This window comes from Lissotriton helveticus, chromosome 1_1 (assembly GCF_964261635.1).
Source record: "Lissotriton helveticus chromosome 1_1, aLisHel1.1, whole genome shotgun sequence".
Lineage (NCBI taxonomy): Eukaryota > Metazoa > Chordata > Amphibia > Caudata > Salamandridae > Lissotriton > Lissotriton helveticus.
The window spans coordinates 997,065,601-997,083,928 of record NC_136057.1 but is presented as its reverse complement, the minus strand read 5'-3'; the positions used below and the strand labels follow the sequence as shown (position 1 = coordinate 997,083,928).

Here is an 18,328-nt window from a genome sequence, read left to right as displayed (position 1 = left end):
CACCCTTTCATGTCCGAGTTTGGCCTCGTCTCCTCGTGCACACCACGACCAGACGCTCCTCACCAAAGCCTTGGCCTGCACCCCGAAATGTACTCTGCGTGTCTGAGACTTAGCTTACTCCTGCATGCTCATGATCACAAGGCACAACTTCTGAGGGTGTTAAGCTGAAAAAAGCATGCTCACTCTGTGTTGCTTGGGACTTCTCCAGAAACATTTATGATCCTGTATTTCCAAAGAGGGAGCCTTGGGGCTACAAGACACAGCACTAAGCACAGTCTTCTTCAAGCAGGGGGACCCAGCGCCTCCAAGCTCAGTCCCAACATCCTCTTCCTTAGTTAGAACAGCAAACTGCAGACCAGCCCCAGATCACGAAGCAAGGATTGGTCTATCCACAGCAGTCTCTTCAGTTGTTCCTTCTGTAGCAGAGGTTCATCTTAACCACAGAATGGGTCCGAACCTTTTCAGTCTCAATCAATATCTGGTTCATTCCAACGTTCAGGGGCTTTAGCTTTCATAGTTATACCCCTTAATGTCTATGAAGTTTGCGTGTGCTCAGGGGTCCCTGACCCCTCCCTAAATCAGTTCTGGGTGTCTCCCTCCCAGTGTCACTTCTCTCCCTTTGATACTGGGGGTCTAGATCCTTAATCACTCAGCAGGAGATGGGTCAATTGGTTTATATCACCAGCCCAGGCCTCTTCACCTCCCAGGCTTCTCCTACTCTCCAGATGCAGGGCAGCCTGGTGCCATCTCAACCCCTCCCTGGGTCAAGACCTCTCCCAGCTCCTCTCACCTTTCAGTTCCAGACAGACAATCCACATTTTAGAGACACACAGGAATGCTAAGAGCACAAAACTCAGCCACTTTCTAAAAGAGTGGTTTATAAACACATAGTGACAAAACCACCTTCACAAAAAGCTCCATTATGACACTGTTAAACTTCACCTCTCCATTATAAACTGACAGGAAACTAGATTAGCAAACACAACACCCAGCCTCCCCCATTCTGGCCTATGGGTAGAATGGCCTTTCAGCAGTGAAAAACTAAATGGAGAGTTTTTCACTGCCATAACATAACACACACCTGAGTTTATATTCTGCCTTTTACCTACACTGCACCCTGCCCATGGGTTACCTGGTACCTACCACAGGGGTGCCCCATGTGTATGTAAAAGGGAAAGTCAGGCCTGACAAGTGGTTGCACTTGTCAGGACTACATGCTAACTTAGCATTCTGCGCGCGGGCCCTACACTGAAGGCCTGAGTTCCCTTCTCTGCGTGCCCTTGCATTACTAGCCCTTGCACACACAGTGCACATCACTAGGGACTATTATTAGTAAGGCAAACATACCAATCATGGCCAACCAATCACCATTACATCTTAAACTGGGAACTCAGTACTTTGTCAGTGAACAGCAGTGACCCACAGCATCCAAATAGGCTATTCTATGTCAGGAAAACGGTCTAGGGGGAAAGCAAAAAGTTTATGGAGCTTTAACCAAAAAGGCCAAGTCCTACGGCATCTGGATGGAGAGTAATATTGACGCCCCTGTTGTTCCCCCTTAGACACTGTGCCCCTTCATGATCTGCAACTGAGATCCCAGGCCACCCTTGGGACCTACCATCAGCTTTTCTCATGTATTGGTATGACACACCAGGGTAAATATATTTGTGTGACATGGGGGTGGGGACACATGCAAACACTATGGGATACAGTCACTGCTGCGACAGACGGGAGCCCAGATAGATTTTATGCAGGAGACCCAACTGACTAGTGGGGAGGGGGATAAAATGTGACGTAAATGGCACGGACTACTAGATCACAATACATACTCTGCAAATGCACACGGTGCAGCCATAAGGTTAAAACCAAATGTTCCGATTCACGTGGAAGAAGATCACATAGGCCAGCAAGGACGGTTCTGCTAAGAGGCTAATTAGATGGTTCCCCACTGCTATGGCAGTATTAATGCACCAAATGTCGATCAGCCAGCCTTCTTGCTATCCCTGTCACAGCACCTGGGGGCCTGCGAGGCCTTACAACTGGCTCCTGGGGGAAGACTTTAACGCTGTATACAATATTGAGGCAGATCGATCAGACCTCCCAGTATCTTGTGCCCCTGCATATCGCAATGCCAAGGCTCCATGGTTGTGGGTGTGGGATTGGGCTCCAGAATCCAGGCATGAAAGAATACTCCTTCTGTTCACCCACACATAGACTGCATGCCTTTAGACAAGATTTATGGCCCCACTATCGACCAGGGAGGAGTATTCAACACCTCAAACTTAGGGAAAACTCTGCCAGGTCACAGCCCTCTGGAGATCACGTTTCGATGGAGGTGGGTTCTGACCCCGATCCCCAGCTGGAAAACGTCAGCCACAATGGCTGGAGGATCTGGTGACCCACTATGCCCTGCGGAAAGCTATAGACGACAACTTTAGATTAAATGAAGGTATGGCCACCTTGCCTGCGGTGGAGTGAGAGGTGTTTAAAGTAGTGATCAGGTGTGCCTGCCTAAGCACCACTATAGGAGTCCGTGGGGCACTGTTGACCTGTTGACAGAGCTAAAGACTCTTCAGGCCTTCTTTTTGTCCCTTCATCGGAAAGCTGCACATGACCCAATTGCAGAGTCACACCTCCAGGAACCACGGAAACACCACTCTGTCCTGTTGGAAAGAATTCAATGTTTGGTTTACAACTCCTACATAGTGTGTACACACACTAAGGGACATAGGCGGAGCAGCCTCTTGGCATGGTTAATTAGACCCCCGACAGCTTCCCTCTCCTGTGCTTTCCATTAGGACAGAGAAAGAACTTGAGGTCAACATGCAGGCAGACATCCTTTTATCACTATTATCAGGCACTCTATTCAAACACAACACAATACGTCTCAGGTCTATCATAGAAAAAGTGTCTCTCAAAAAAGATCCTCAGGGGAACAATCCCAGAGGACTCTATTCAAACCCCTAGCCCCATTAATGTGAAGGCAATAGATGCTTTTCTGGGGGATATACGATTTCCAACAATACCTGGGTAAGTATTGGAGAGCCTAACGGCCCAATCACTAAACAGAGCATAAGGAACAAACTGAGATAATCACCAATGGGAAAAACGCCAGGTTCTGATGGCCTCCCGGCCGAGTCCTGCACTGCTTTTGCCACACAATTCATTTCTCTGCTTAAAAAGCTGTATGAGGCAACCTTTTATACTGGTAGTCTTCCTGGCACAACTAATGAGGTGATAATGACATTGCTCCTAAAACCAGGACGACCAGAAGAGGCAATATCATCTTACCCTAATCTGCCTTCTACATACCAACAATACAATCTTGAGTAAAACTCCGACATCGAGACTCCTCCCAGCCCTTTCCTCGCTGTTCCACAGTCACCCGAACAAGTTAATCCCAGAGAGGAGCACATCCCTGAACATGAGGAGGTTGTAACAAGTTATGTAAAAGGCCCATGAGGTGTGGCCACGTTCAGTATGCGCGGCTCTCGGCCTCAAACAAGCAACTGGTGGCCCTATCTGTTCCATACCCTGAGGCGATTTGAACATATATCGGCTGTATATAAAATTCCAAGAGGTACGAGACATGGCTGCACACCATCTCATAGCAAATTTACAAATGTCATCAAATCCCTAGCTAGGTGGTTGAGGTAGGACAGCCCGACATAACATGGATACATATGTATTTATAAAGTGCACGTTCACCCAGAAGGGTATCTTAGCACTGAATAATAGATGTTTATTCTTACTCAACTCAATGGTACTCATTTTATCGACCTCAGAAGGATAAAACGCTCAATACAACCACCAAGATTTGAACCTGTGACCAGGAGATCAAACACAGGTACCTGCAGTGGCTGCATTAGTCCACTAAGCCACCAGACCCAGCAGCAACTAGCCTGGGGATTGCAGCTGGGAAATACCATGCCTGCAATGTTGTTTTACACGGACAATATGTTTATGCATACCAGGGACATGGAGGCCAACTTCACTCACATCTCCAGGGGACTTGAAGGTTTCAGACATATCTCTGGGCCAAAAGTCAACCCTGTGAAGTCTTATATTTTCCAGTTGAAACCTGGCGCTTTGCAAAGAACAATCAGGTTTGGGCACAGGACCAGCCACCACATTTCGATATTTGGGGGTTAATATGTACCTTACCAATACTGACCTCCTTTATGGTAATCCTCGGAGAGCAGATTGCTCTCTCGACTACTTTGATATCTGTTTTGAGGCCGCATATCTATCTCCAAGATGGTGATGGCCACTAGACTAATTTATTATTTTACAAACCTCCCCGTAGTGATACTGAAAATATTACTGGCAAATTGACTCCCTACTAATTGCCTTCATATGGGGAACATGGAGGAGACAAATAGCATTCGATAAGATAAAACTACCACCAGATAAGGGAGGATTAGGGCTTTGGATTTCTATGGAAATTATTTGGCGGCCCAGCTCCAGTGGCTGACCAGATGGCTAGCAGGAATCCAGCTACGAGAAACAGGGTATTCGACAGCTCAAATACAAGGTGGGATTCTGAACTCAAAGTTTCTACAAGGGAAGAGGATGAGAGACCGAACCCCGCTTCTAGTGGCTAACGCCACCTTCTTATGCACCAAAGGCTACGCCTACACAGGTTCAACACTCCGATTCGCCCCCTATGTCACTGCGTGGGTTGCTTATTAGACTGAGGCCGCTTGGCACTCAAGAATTGGTGTTGTGGAAAAAGGAGGGTCCCCATATGTTGGGAGACTTATATCAGGAGGGAGTGCTTATGGTCCTCCAGATGCTACAGCATCAGTTTGATCTTCCACGCAGCTGGTTCTTTCTCTGGGGGAGAATTAGAGAATACATTAAACGGTGTTGGATTATACCTCCAACTACTGCCCTGCTTCAAGCATTACAGACCATGGGGCACAGCCTTAGACTAATAACCTGGCTGTGTAGAGTAATTCGAGAGCAATTCTGCAGTCCCTGAGGAAGTCATGGAGAGACATCTCAGGAAGGGCATTTCTTGACAAAGAATGGTAAAGGGACCTGGAATAACCCTGAAAGGTATCCCGCATTGCAAGATTTTGCTTCTTATAGTTAAATATTCTACATAAGGCCTATCTAGCGCCCAAGTAGATAGGTGGCCTCTTTACGGAAGCGTGCACTGATTGCACGCACAGACATCATTCACCATTGAACTTTCGGCATATCATGTGGGACTGCCCCTCGCTGAAGCAATATTAGAATTCAATCCAGAGCACAATAGCAGGGGTCACAGAAAAACCACTACTGACCACGATTGAAGTCTGTCTGAAAGGCACCTCTCCCAAAACCAGCCAGAACTCAGATAACAACAAAGTTCTCCGACCTCCTGTTTCTCCTGTCCAAGCACTGCATCACCATGAAGCAAGACTGGGCGGACAGAAGCCCAGTGCTTGGGTGAAGTGGAGGGCAGAGCCATTTGCAGGAAGGAGAACAGGGGTCTACAGCGTCACTCCATAGCCGATCAATGGGGTGCTCTAGTACAAGATCTTAACAAATATGGAGAAGGGGATGACAGACCTCCATGATCTGTAGAATATGGAGATATACCCCCTGGAAGGCATGCTGCATGAGACAGCCCTCACAACAAGCTTGGTACGGTAGAGGAAGACAATCCCCCCATATAAATAGGTAGTACTGCTGCAGTGGTGGCCCTTGCTCGGGCACACACCCCTCCCCCTGAAACACACACCCCACCCAATACATACGCCTAACAATGCGTGAACTGGGAGAGGGATACCTTGTGATGCCATAGGGATTGCTTTCAGCTTGCTGCTCCAAGTGGTTGGGAGAGGGAGCGAGGGGGAGTTATATTGAGTATAGTGTGGTATACCAGCCATAGTTATTTGAGTAAACACTATTCACTATATATTCTCCTGTGAATGTATGGCTGGAAGACAAGTTATCCTGCTCTTTTAAAGCATGTATATTGCATTTGAGTGTACATCTTACATGAAGCTTGTTGCAAAGACCCAATAAAGTTTGTTCTAAAAAAAACAGTATAGCCTCACACTGATGTATGTCAGTATAACGCGATCTTTTAGATCGCGGTACTTTACAACGCGGTTTCTACAACGCAAGTCGTTACAACGACTTGCGTTGGAGGGCGCGGATTGAGGATTAATATAATTTTATATTCCAACACCAGCCCACGTAACAGTAGGGAAGGTGTTGGAATATAAAATTACAATATTCCTTAACCAACAGTGCCATCCAGCGCAAGTCGTAGTAACGACTTGCGTTGTAATGGCAGCGTGGTAAAGGTAGTGCGGTGTAAACACCGCGTTGTAAACGATGTTTCCCGTCTCACACGTGCAAATTAGTAGCTGTAGTCCTTCTGCACTAGTCACGGCTTCTGGAGATGACATGTACCACCTTTCCATGGAGCCGTACCAGTAACAGTATCATGCACATGCCAACGGAGGTGCTTGCACATCACAGAGGTCTGAGAGTAAGAGGTTTTGAGGTGATACAGCATCAGACTACCAAATTGTAAGGTATCGTCAAGCTTATTCAAAAGTAAGTAACTTTATCCTAGGATCCGAAGACCTTGGAAATCAGCCTTGTTGTGGGGGCCTGGGATAGGAGTGGTTGAAATGTTTTTCCCTGTCAGGTTTGAGTGATTAAGTGTAAGAGTAAGTGGTGAAAACGTGAAAAAATTAGCATAATGCTTAAAATATTCAATTTCTGCTGTCAATTAGTGTGTACATCACAGTAGCTTTCAGGCATCCTGCTGCAAAACAGAAATTTAATTTAAAGCATTTTGGACACAGAGCTTTCTCACCTAATTATGGCATGTCAGACCCCATTCGTGGGTTCAGAAGACACTCAGGGACTACTAGGCCCTAACCATGGTGGTTGAGGTCATTTCTACCTGTGTTCTTGGATCTGTTCAAAAATGGCTCTTCAAATTTGACCAAATACACCCCCTCCACACTTGATTTTCAGGGTAACAAGGGCAATCTGTCAAAGGTTTTTCAGAGATGCAGTGTGGGCGACCAGAGGTCAGAACTCAAGCATCTACTTGTGGGCACAATAATATGTTGCCCAGCCCAGTACTTTAATCACAAGCATTATTTAATACTGCATAGCCCAATTATGGGAATATATACAGGGCGGAAATCCTGTTTATGATCTTGATGCGCTTCATTCTTCGGTAACCTACCACCACTAATGGAGTTCACCAGCACCTATATCCCTGGTGTCTAATCTGGGATACAGAGCTGACCAGGCACAAGCGCAGTTCAATCAATCACCCCCAAGGCATAATTGTGCCCATCACTTCAGTTCACTTTTCACTTCTTATGGTTACCATCAAATAGTCTTGTTCGTGTTGCAGACCTTGGTCTGCTACTATGTCTCTCTTCTCTCACAGTTCTCAAGCCCTGGGGTTACCTATATGTTGGGGTGGTAGCTCAGGGGTGTGTGGGATGGATGTACGTTGTTACAACGCATGCTTTTACCACGCATGATGTAACAACGCAAGTTTTAAAACGCATTCCATTACAACGCATTACACTGGGGGGTGCTGGATAGTGAATAGTTTAATTTACTATTCCAACACCAGTCCCCGTGGATACTAGGGAAGGTGTTGGATAGTAAATTAAAACTATTCCCTATCCTAGAGCGCCCCCCAGTGTAATGCGTTGTAATAGTTTTCGTTTTAAAGTCTGCGTTGTAATAGCACGGCGTGCTAAAAGTTGCGTTATAAAGGTTGTTCACCGTGTGGGATTGATGCATGCAGCGGACCACTGCATGATCATGCAGCGATGGCTTCAGAACTGTAGAGATTGTGGAAGCAGCCTTGTTGGGAATTTAAAGACTTTGAAGATTTCAGTGCCTTAGCACCCAGGAGCAGCCCTCATCTTTGGCAGTTGTGGTCCCCTAGGCTATGTGCAGGCAGGATGCTGGTGTGGTAGAGGCTGCCTCAGAGAGGATATCCATCTATTTGAGGACGTATGCAGTTGCTGCCTTGAGGACAATGTGGCAGCTCCAACATCCTTATCTCAGTCACAACAATCTGCTGATTTCACTCAGTGCTTGACTTTGCAGATGCCTTGATGCAGTTCATGACCAGAACCATTTAGGAAGACTGGGGTATCCTTTCACTCACACTTTGCTCCTAGCTATGCTCCGTTGCAGTCTCTCACTCTCTGGCTCTTTCCCACACTGGAGAAATGCTGGGTTTCGCCTTTCTTGACAGTGTCTCCTCCTGCAGGGTCAGTTGTTCCCTTTCTCAGCAGGCAGGTAGGCTTATAAGATGTAGACAGTCCCAAAACTTCACCAGCAGAAAGTCCAGACTTTAGGTGATGTCCCCTCAACTCTGGAAGACTGGCTGTCATGCAGATACCATCCTGGTCACTGGGCAGTCCTTTGAGTTCTCTGCGGTGCACTCCCTTCTTTGGTCATGAAGAACTTGGAACTGGAACATAGTGGAGTGGCTTGGATCCCACTTTTAGATAAATTTTCCAGGTAGAGGATGTGGATTCTGTCTAAGGCTTCAGAACCATTTTGGGGTGGTTCTCCTTTAACCCGTTCGATGCTGAGGATGGTTCCCGGCCATCCCACGTGATGGTGGGCGTGTGCGGAGGACGGCCAGGGGCCGTCCAAACCCCGCCCACTGATTAAAATGCCCACATGGTGGCGAAATTCGCGCCGCGGTCAACGGGTTGAATACAATTGTCTGACAGTTCCTCAGGCATAGACTTTATGGGTGTAGCTGTAGGTGGAAGGCTCTGCGATTGATCATGAGAGTTTCGAATTTTATCCTTGACTTGATAGGAAGCTAGTGCAAATCTTTTACACCTTGTTTAATAGACTGGTGTTTGGGGATATTCAGGATGAGCCTAGCTGTGGTATTTTGAATCTGTTGCAGTTGTGATAGCAGATTCTGGGAGGCACCTAGATAAAGTACATTGGCGTAATCCAACCTGGAGGTGCTAAGTGCATGAACGACCTCTTTGCGAGTGTCATGAGGAAGATACTTTAGATGTTTTCTCAGGGATTTTAGTAGACCAAAGAATTTAGAAGAGGTGGCTTTGACATGGGGTTTGTAGGAAAGTGAAATGTCCTTCAAGACTCCCAGATTTCTGACTACTGTAGAAGGGGGTGGGGGTAGGCACTTAGTTGGATGGCCAGCATTGCAGTGCATCAAGAGGAGAGGTGGAGCCAAACATCAAGATTTCCGTTTTGTCTGAGTTGAATTGTAAACAGCTGTCATGCATTCACTGAGCAATGGACTCAAGACAGCCCTGAAAATTTCCAATTACAGTGTGAATAAGCTGATGGACGGATAGCATTAGCTGAGTATCATCCACCTAGGAGACGATACTGATACCCCTACTTTGTGCAACAAGGGCGAAGGCGGCGGAAAGAACAAACAAGATGACCACTGCCTTCTGCCCTGAGTCAAGGTTGCCACTGATGTGACTCCCAGAAGGACTAATTTCACAATGAATCCAGCACGGAAGCCCGACTGGGACGAATGTAGAATCTTGGGGCATATTATCAAGGCAGAAGATAACATTATCGGCGCTTTATCGGCAGAAAACTGCTGATAAAGCGGCGATAATGGGCTTGAGAATATGCTCTATGGAATTCCAATCGAAGCCCATGTTAGATGTCTTCACATCTAACATGGGCTTCGATTGGAATTACATAGAACATATTATCAAGCCCATTATTGCCGCTTTTTTGGCAGTTTTCTGCCGATAAAGCGGCGATAATTTTATCTCCTGTCTTGATAATATGCTCCCTTGTTCTGTTCCACATGGCTGGTGATCTGACGGTTCACCATTAGGATGACTTCCACATATATGTACACATTATCCTTTGTAACCTTGGAAAGTACTACTGCAGAGTTGGAGGGGAAATCGCCTTTCCCAGATTTCTCTGCTGCCATCCAGGACCCGTATTATGTTTGGGGCACACTTCTCAGTCTGTGCCTTGGAACACTTTTAATTTGTTTCTCTGGACACAGACTGGATCAGTGTGCCCTACTATAGTTAATGGGTTGGCCCGATTGCAGCCGTAAACTCTTGCCTACCTTTCTGGGGGCAGCACATTAGTGAAAGACGGGCCAGCGATTTGAAGTAGCCAGTTTGCCCTTCTCTGTACAGGAAGCAACCAGCCTGCACTTCAAAGAGGGTAGTGCTAATCTCAAGACCTCCCTCTCAAACCCCCTGGTTTTCTCAGCCGTAGTTTTCTGCTGTCCCAACTGAAGATTCATGAACCCAGTTAGACTTAACTCACCCAAGGGAACAATTGCTGGAGTCAGGGATAGCGGTATCCTTGAAATGTGGACAGCAGGGGAAAGAGCAGGGTAAGAAAGATGGAGTATGAATACCAATGGGAAGCCTTGAAGACCAAATGTGGGGACACACTCAGGGCTTGTCTCAGAGGAATCTGTGCTAAGAGGCTTGGCTTAATGCCTGCCCACTCCTGTTACCTTTATTTACTTTCTTTGATAATATAGTTATAGTCCAAATACTGCACTCAATATTGTTGTACAAAAATAGATATGAATTACTCGGTATTGTATTAGAATATCCTCCACTCCTGTGATACCATGGGGGAGTACTCAACCAATGGTGTAGCCCAACACTATAATGTACGCTTTGCAGGGTCTGAGCTGATCCACCTACGAACAACAGGTTGAGCTTCTGCCTTGACTGTTTTTCCCACTAGCACAGGCCTGGCTGCTCCCCCTCCTCCCCTGTACTCACACGTTTTGGCAGTGAGGAGCACTGGGCTCCCCTCCCGGTCCCCCACCATTGAGGAGACGCGGATGGTATACGTGGTGCTTTCCTCAAGGTTCGTGATGTTGAAGAAAGTGGTCTCAGCCGGAACAATGCGAGTAATTTCCAGACCACCTACAAACAAAAAAAAGACATGGAGCAACTTTATTTCAAGTACTGACACACTATCATAATGAAACCACAAGAACAAAAATGACACACACACACTGCAATGCACAATGAAAAGATGTATTCTCTTTGGGCTAATGGCGTTGGAACTAGGGATGCGGCCGGTGCTGCAGCACCCCTAGACCTGGAGACAGATCAGACAGACAATGGAGAACACCACAGCATTAGCTGTTTGTTCCAATCCAGGTGAACGCTCAATTGTAACAAACCGCTGCACAACGACTGGTCATGTACAACTGTGTTTACATTATGTGGCTTCAAAGAGATCGCGTTTTCTAAAAAACTTTTCACTCCTGTGTTCGAGTTTTATGGAGAGTGAAAGCCTGGGGCACACAAACAGCACTAATGTAAAAATAGCCTTTTTTAAAGTTTACAAATATTAAACATTGGGCACATTTTGATTTGGGCCTTTTAATCTAGGAATGTGGTGGATGGCATCTTGGACGTAGGAGTGGGGAGATCAGACCAATACACGTTTATTTTACCCGTGTGTGTGGTCGAACCCACTAATTTATTAAGGGACTTTTTTGAATATCTCCTTTTTTGAGTATAGTTTGACAAAATGTATTCCTATGTTTAAGGATATTGCATCATAATTAATCATTGAGCCACATTTTCACAATTCCTTGGACAGCTAGCTCATCCACTTCCTTTACTCTCACAAACACGTGCTCCTCACTTCAAGTTTCTGCTCCTTTGCTGGAAACGCTTGTTCGGTGACACCAGGATTTCCTAGAACCCCGATCATTTTAGTGAGTCAGGAAAGTGTTCCAGAACCACTGTACCCCAGTGAATGAGCATGGTTTGTAGAGATCACTGTATCCTGGGGCATCCCAAAACTAAGGGAAGGTAACTCTTGAAAGATGCTACAAATGAGCAGAGCGGAAGAGGACAGACTAATTGTGAAACATTGTTTAGAATCCTAGACAGTGAAGCGGGCAGACAACAATTTTCTACATATAGAATCATTGAATTAATTTCTTATGGGAAAGGATCATTGATTCCAAGCCTTGCCTCTTCTGCCTTTTATCGAGGTATTTAACTGCTGCATTACAGCTCCAACACTAGAAGTGAGCATTAAGGGCAAGTGAAGTTTAAACTTAGCAAAGAATTCAGGAATTCTTCCCTCTGTAACAGTGGGCATGGGATCCTGACTTTGTCTTCACATGAGGCGCCATTGAATTCACGAAGATATGCTGCAGGGCAAGATTCCCTGCTTCCTGCAGGATGTCCCATGGGAGGAGGACCTAAGTGCAGCAATCCTGTTTTGTCCTGGTGGTCCACTACAACCCTCCCTATGAAGATAAAAGGTGACATGAAGGTGAAGAGACAGCGTGGGTGTACCCAGAGCGTGTGGCATGCGACGCATGGGGTCTGCAGCAGCTCACAGCTTGGGGGGCATTCAAGGGGGCTTCCTAGCCAATGAAGGGGCAGGGCCAGGGTGTGAGGCAGGGCTCATGACTTTTGGCCAGGGACCTGGGGCCTTTGATCAAGGGAGAAGAACGGTCACTCTGAGCAGCATCCGTCCTCTCATTGACCTGCTGCAGTCCCCCTGTACCTGTAAGTAACCCCCCTACTGCAGAGAAGACCAGCTGAAGTGACAAAGTTGTGAGTTGCCCAACTTTGTAACTCTGCACATCATTGGATATACATTGTTTTGGGGAAACACCAGTTTGTGGAGTTCTGTGTGAAAGAAGTATTCTTAGTTCTGTCATTAACCCAAGAAACACAACTGTATGGTTGACTTTGGTATCATGAGCATAGTTTCCAAATGAGCAAACCCTTGATGTCATGAAAGATGGCAGCTAAAAGAAAACATTGACAATCACAATCAGAACAAGAACATTAAGAGTGAAAGTACACTAATACAATTGAATCAAATATATGTCTGTTTTTGTAAGGAAAAACAAAGAAAACTTGACTTCTGCTTGGCCCAAAAGACATATTTTGCAGCATAAAATACTTTACCATAAAACAACATAGCAAGAGAGCACACCATAGCAAAAATAGGATAACACATCAAAATATAAAAGAGAATCAAACACAGGCTACAGAGCAATATTACACAGTAGGGCACAGCACGATGCAGCGCACAGGCGGGCTCACTTTGCTTCTTACCGAATGGGCTCCAGGACCTACCATTGAAAGGGGCCCAGGCGATCTTGTAGTCTGTGATGCCCGAGGGCCTCTTCCAGAGCAGCTTCAAACTGTGAACACCAGAGTCTGCGATTTTCAAATCTCGCACGGCTTGAATCTGGATGGGGTTGGAATCTATGGAGCAAGCCAAGAAACGTCACATTCAGTAACAGATCTCCCATTATACCCAAGTGGTGATCTCCTTATTCTATAGCCTTCTCTGCTGCAACTATACATTAGACTATGTGAACTCTTTTTTTGCTGTTCTATAATGCTTCAATTCCACATGAACAACTGTCATGTTGTTTAATCCACCGACCATTCTCTATGCCCAGGTAATGTTAACGAGTTTGAGTTCCCTCACCTCTGACGTGCACTGACCTAATTTTCCTGCTTGCCACAGAAAAGTGAGAATTCTCAATCAAAACAGTGCAGTGTCTGGAATTTTCACTGTTGTGCATTTTCTCAAGGTTTTTTGCACTCTTCTCATGGGAAAACCCTGCACCTGTTAGGTGTGTTAGTACGTTTCTGTCAGATGTACACTGCTACAACTGACTATGTCAAGAGAAAAGGAAGAAATCAAAGTTCGGGAAATTAAGAGATGGGATTAGCATCGCTGCTTGGTGATTGTTACCCCTCAAAGCTGTGTCTTTCTGAGCTGTGATATCGCTAATTTTGCCTATTTTTGGATAGTAAGCATATTTCAGTCTCAGGGTGGGCTCAGGGCTATTGTTGTATTTAACAATCCATGCAGTAGCATAAAACTAAAGTGCTGCCTGCAAAATACACCTTAGAGGATCAGCTTGACTGATAAAGAAATCTGTAGAATCTGCATGTGACATGTTTATACCCCCGCTGATTCTGATCTAAGAATACTCATTAGAAGGATCTCAAAAAGAAAAAAAGAAAATAAGTAAACTGAGGAGTATGAGGAGGCACAAAGGAAAGAGGGAAAAATCAGAAAGAGATGAAATATGCAAATCTAGGAAAGCAAAATAAGGATAGGGCATTTTTATTAATGTATTTGATATCATTTGCACAGCACCCATAGAAAGTCAAATCAAATCATAACACCAAAGGATTTTCAAATCAGAGTGACAGTACAAGAGCCTGTTGCAGTACTAGGCGTTTTAGCAAATCGTAAAATCTTTAGTATGTTCCTAAACTGCATTAGTAGTGCATTCCATAACTTTGGTGAATGGGTAGAGAATCGATGTTGCTCCTGGCTTTTGTATTTAAACTTTGGCTTAGCAACTGGAGCTGGTCATTTGACTGAAGTGTTCAAACCGGTTGCCGAGGTACAGGTTTCTCCCTCTTTGGTGTGGGATGCATGATTTTGAGATATGTATCGGCCACGTATTAGCCCTCATGTTCCACCCGACTCCCAACCCAGAACTGGTGTAGACTTTTTAGTGAAGTATTTGAAGAGTCCCTACTTTTGCTTTTTGAAAATTATGGCATGTGGAGCCATTCCGGACTGTCTGAAATTGCTGGATGGAGGAAGCAAAATTTGGTAAACTGATTAGCCCACCCTCAACAATCCCGTGGTGCTCGATAGACGTTCTACTGCAAATTAGTTACAATTTAAATAATCTGCCCTGCACTACAGCTACTATTTGGAAATTAATTCTTCAAGGTTGTGAAATTACCACTCCCATATCTTGAATGTTATTAGTCATTTCTTGCTATCGCCTCCAAGACGAAGCAGTGACAAGTGCAAACCTAAAATATAAAGAGTAGCAAATAAGAGTCCTACATGATAACATGCACATTGGATGGGCTGTAAAAAAAAGGAAAAGAGCAAATTATATAAGTATCTTTAATGCTTATAAGATCACACTACAAGGCCCTTTACAACCCAGCAAGCCCAAACTGAAAGAAGATGGACCCTTTCATAAGAAAAAAAAAGACTTGTGATTGGAGGAAGAAATGTGGGATTTCCTCAAGCAAAGGATGATGAATTATTAAGCACTGACACAGCTCAAACAGAAGGAGTACTTACCGGTGTTATGAACAAACGTGGCTGCTGGTCCCTCCGAGTTGCTGTAGATAGCATGGACACTGATGGTGTACTGAGTGTTAGGTCTCAATCCATCAATGCGATAGAAGAGAATATTTGGATCTAGGTAATGGCTTTTCACAGCATCTTGGTCTGAAAGAAAAATGCATGACATTTTTTAAAAATCATTAAAAGTGTAGCAGTGTTGGTGGTGTGTGTATAGATAGATGATTCTGTTTAGGGGTGTATCAGTCTTGCTACAAGGTTTGACTTTGCTTCATCTGATGTAACCAAATAGAAGGCAACATTATTCTTCAGGTAATATTTCTAAAAAAACATGATGTAGAACATGATGGTCAGTCATAATCTAACAAAATATTTGGGGTTCTGTGATAATTAAAGAATTACTGTTTCCCAGTAATAATAGTGACCCTAAACATCCACTGCAACACAAGTCGCTGCTTGGTTAGGAGATGGTCAAATGTGAATTGAATGACGGCAATCGGCATAGCTGATGGTGCCTTTGAGTAGAGTCCCTGCAAGCTGGTCTCCTAAAGAAAGCACCGACCAGTGTCGCATGGGTTACAGAAGTGAAATCTCAGTCATGCATACTCAATTTGTGATCTAGTTCCTCTGTAAGACACAGAATTCCCCAATGACTCACAACACCCTCATTCGACAAAAACATTGGGCTACTTTGCCCACAATGAAGATATTATTTTTTTGATAAACAATTGTATTCATTTGTGCATAAACAAATAGCAGCATGACACATTTGATCGATATTACACAACATCATAAGGTATATTGGTATTTAAGGAGTGTCGATAATTATCTCGTTCAACGTCTACGATGTGTAAATTGACAATTGCATACATCAGTAGGTTACCCTTTAAGTCAATTTAGTTGGCTGGTCCACTTGCCCCATATCCTAAGTATTTAGTGGGACACCCCAGCACCTCAAATAAGAGTTTTTCCTGTAATGCAGATATTATTAGCCATTAAAAAATAGTCTGGATAGTAGTCAGCTGTCTTGAAAAGCACATGTGTGCGACTTCCTGCATTATCAAATTGAGCAGATCACTGCTATGATGCTACCATATGGATGACATGTCCTTAGCTAATTATTTCTTACATTTTTGGCTCATGGAATCAATAGCAGTTCATACAGTATCCAATTATTTTTTTTATAATCTGCTTAGCATCTTATCTGCTCTACTGCTGATCGGTCCATTTCATGCGCAGAAATTAGCCCTTTCTCTAAAACAAAGATGCCTATAATGGACTGTTCCTGGTCTGGACATCCTCTGGTGATGAAGAGCTAGCAAGCGACAGTTGTAAGCAGGAGTTGCATAGGTTGCATAATCTTTAGAGCTAATTGGTTGAGACGATATTCATGTGATAGATGCGAAATACCCAAAATTAGGAAAGAGATTCTGATCAGATTCAAAATGGTCAATTGCAACACAAGGACAATCTTTAAAATGTCCCAAATCATATACATGGAATTCAGAACAGTCATCAACATTCAACATAGAGTACTCATGAATGCAACAAAAAATTCTATGATATAATCTAAACCTTACCATGCTATGTCAAGTATATTTGCCAAACTGACATTTATCATGAATCTGCTATTTGACTGCTGTAGTTTTTAAATGCCTTTATTTCTGTCAACATGGGAGGACAGCCCTCCTGTGTGAAGGGCAATTGAGAAATGCATTAGCAACTTTAGATACGTCTCTGAAAACTAATAGTTTTGCTAATATGCAAAGTATCTTTTAAAAGATTAGCTGCATTTTTATCGGGGGTGATCCTGACCATCTCCACTCATGTCTATTTTCTCAGGTCTTCTCGGAATTCAGGATACCAGAGTGATCCTAGGTTTCAGTGGGCCCACATCGGTTTGGTGAAGCCCAGATGGTGCCTGTTGGTGGGGTGGGATAGCTGGCTGGTGGAATCAAATGGAGGACCTAAGGAGCGAGGCTCCTACTCAGTTGCAATCTTGGCCACACCCCATTCAATTTTACCCTAATTTCTTCAAGCCATTCTCCAAACCAGCAACTCCAAAGTTGTTGGTAGTTTGCCATTTTACATATTGATTATGAGAAATGCTCACAGTTCTCAAATTTGTGAAGATGATCAACATTCTTTCCTAGAGCCCGATTCTGATCGGATTAGGAAATCTTCCCGATCTAATCGGTTTGAAATAGTTTCCGACCGACTTGGGAGAGTCCGACCGACTGAGTATGATGCATCCGGATGCTTCCAGATACGATTTGGTTTGACTCCCATTGACTTCTATGGGAGCCTATGTTCCTAACCGCATCGTAATCTGGCCCTCGGTCGGGAAGACACATTCCTGATCCGATTCGGAAGGAGCAAATGCCGTTAGGAGGCCTTCCTAACCGCATCATAATCGGGCACTAGGTGGGAATGCTTTCCTAACCGCATCAGAATTGGGCCCTAGGTGGGAATGCTTTCCTAACCGCATTGGAATCGGGCCCTTAGAGGGAATACAATTGAGCATAAGGTATATGACGGACCATACTCCACGCAAGTATCTCTAATTATTGCAGTCACGTTCCTTGTCTCATTGATGATAAAAAAAACATATCTGAAAACAAACCATGCCCCTGGCAAAAAACAAACAAATGAGAATTCAAGATGAAAGAGTTTAACCACCAACCTGTGTCTGCTGTTGGGCTCCAGGTAATCTTGTATTCGGTGGCTCCAGCCGTGGCACTCCAAGCAAGAGAAACGGATGTGCCTGTGTAGGATGTCACCTTGAAATTAGACACATATCCCAAGGGTGCTGGAAAGCAAAGCAGGAAAGACTTTAAAGTCAAACAACAAGTTTATTTTGTGCAGAGAAATTCATCAGGTGGTTTGATTTAGAATACTAAAGATTGTTACAAACGGGATCTGCTCACGTATACTGTGGCTGTGATGTATGCAAACGGGGTAGAGACTTATTAAAGGATGCAGAAAAGAAGAAGGATAATGTAGGCTCTGTCTTTGACAGATTTATTTATTGATTTAGTTATTTATTGATTATTTATACATTAAGATTTAGGGCCTGATTTAGAGTTTGGCGGACCGGTTTGCTCCGTCACAAACTTGACGGATATCCCGTCCACTGTATTACAAGTGCGTTACATCCTATGGCACTTGCAATACGGCGGACGGGTTGTGACTGAGTATCCCATCTCCCAAACTCTAAATCAGG

At 44.5% G+C, this 18,328-nt stretch overlaps 1 protein-coding gene across 1 annotated transcript in view; it reads right to left on the bottom strand.

Moving 5' to 3' along the window:
• The window catches only part of LOC144763327 (uncharacterized), a 1,153,250-nt gene that overhangs the window by 896,813 nt on the left and 238,109 nt on the right, over positions 1-18,328 (bottom strand). The window contains exons 14-17 of the mRNA XM_078648815.1: positions 17,789-17,914; positions 15,103-15,252; positions 13,104-13,235; positions 10,764-10,910 (exon numbers count right to left, since the gene is read on the bottom strand). Coding sequence (XP_078504941.1) covers positions 10,764-10,910; positions 13,104-13,235; positions 15,103-15,252; positions 17,789-17,914 — 555 coding nt within the window. The remainder of the gene's footprint in view (positions 1-10,763; positions 10,911-13,103; positions 13,236-15,102; positions 15,253-17,788; positions 17,915-18,328) is intronic.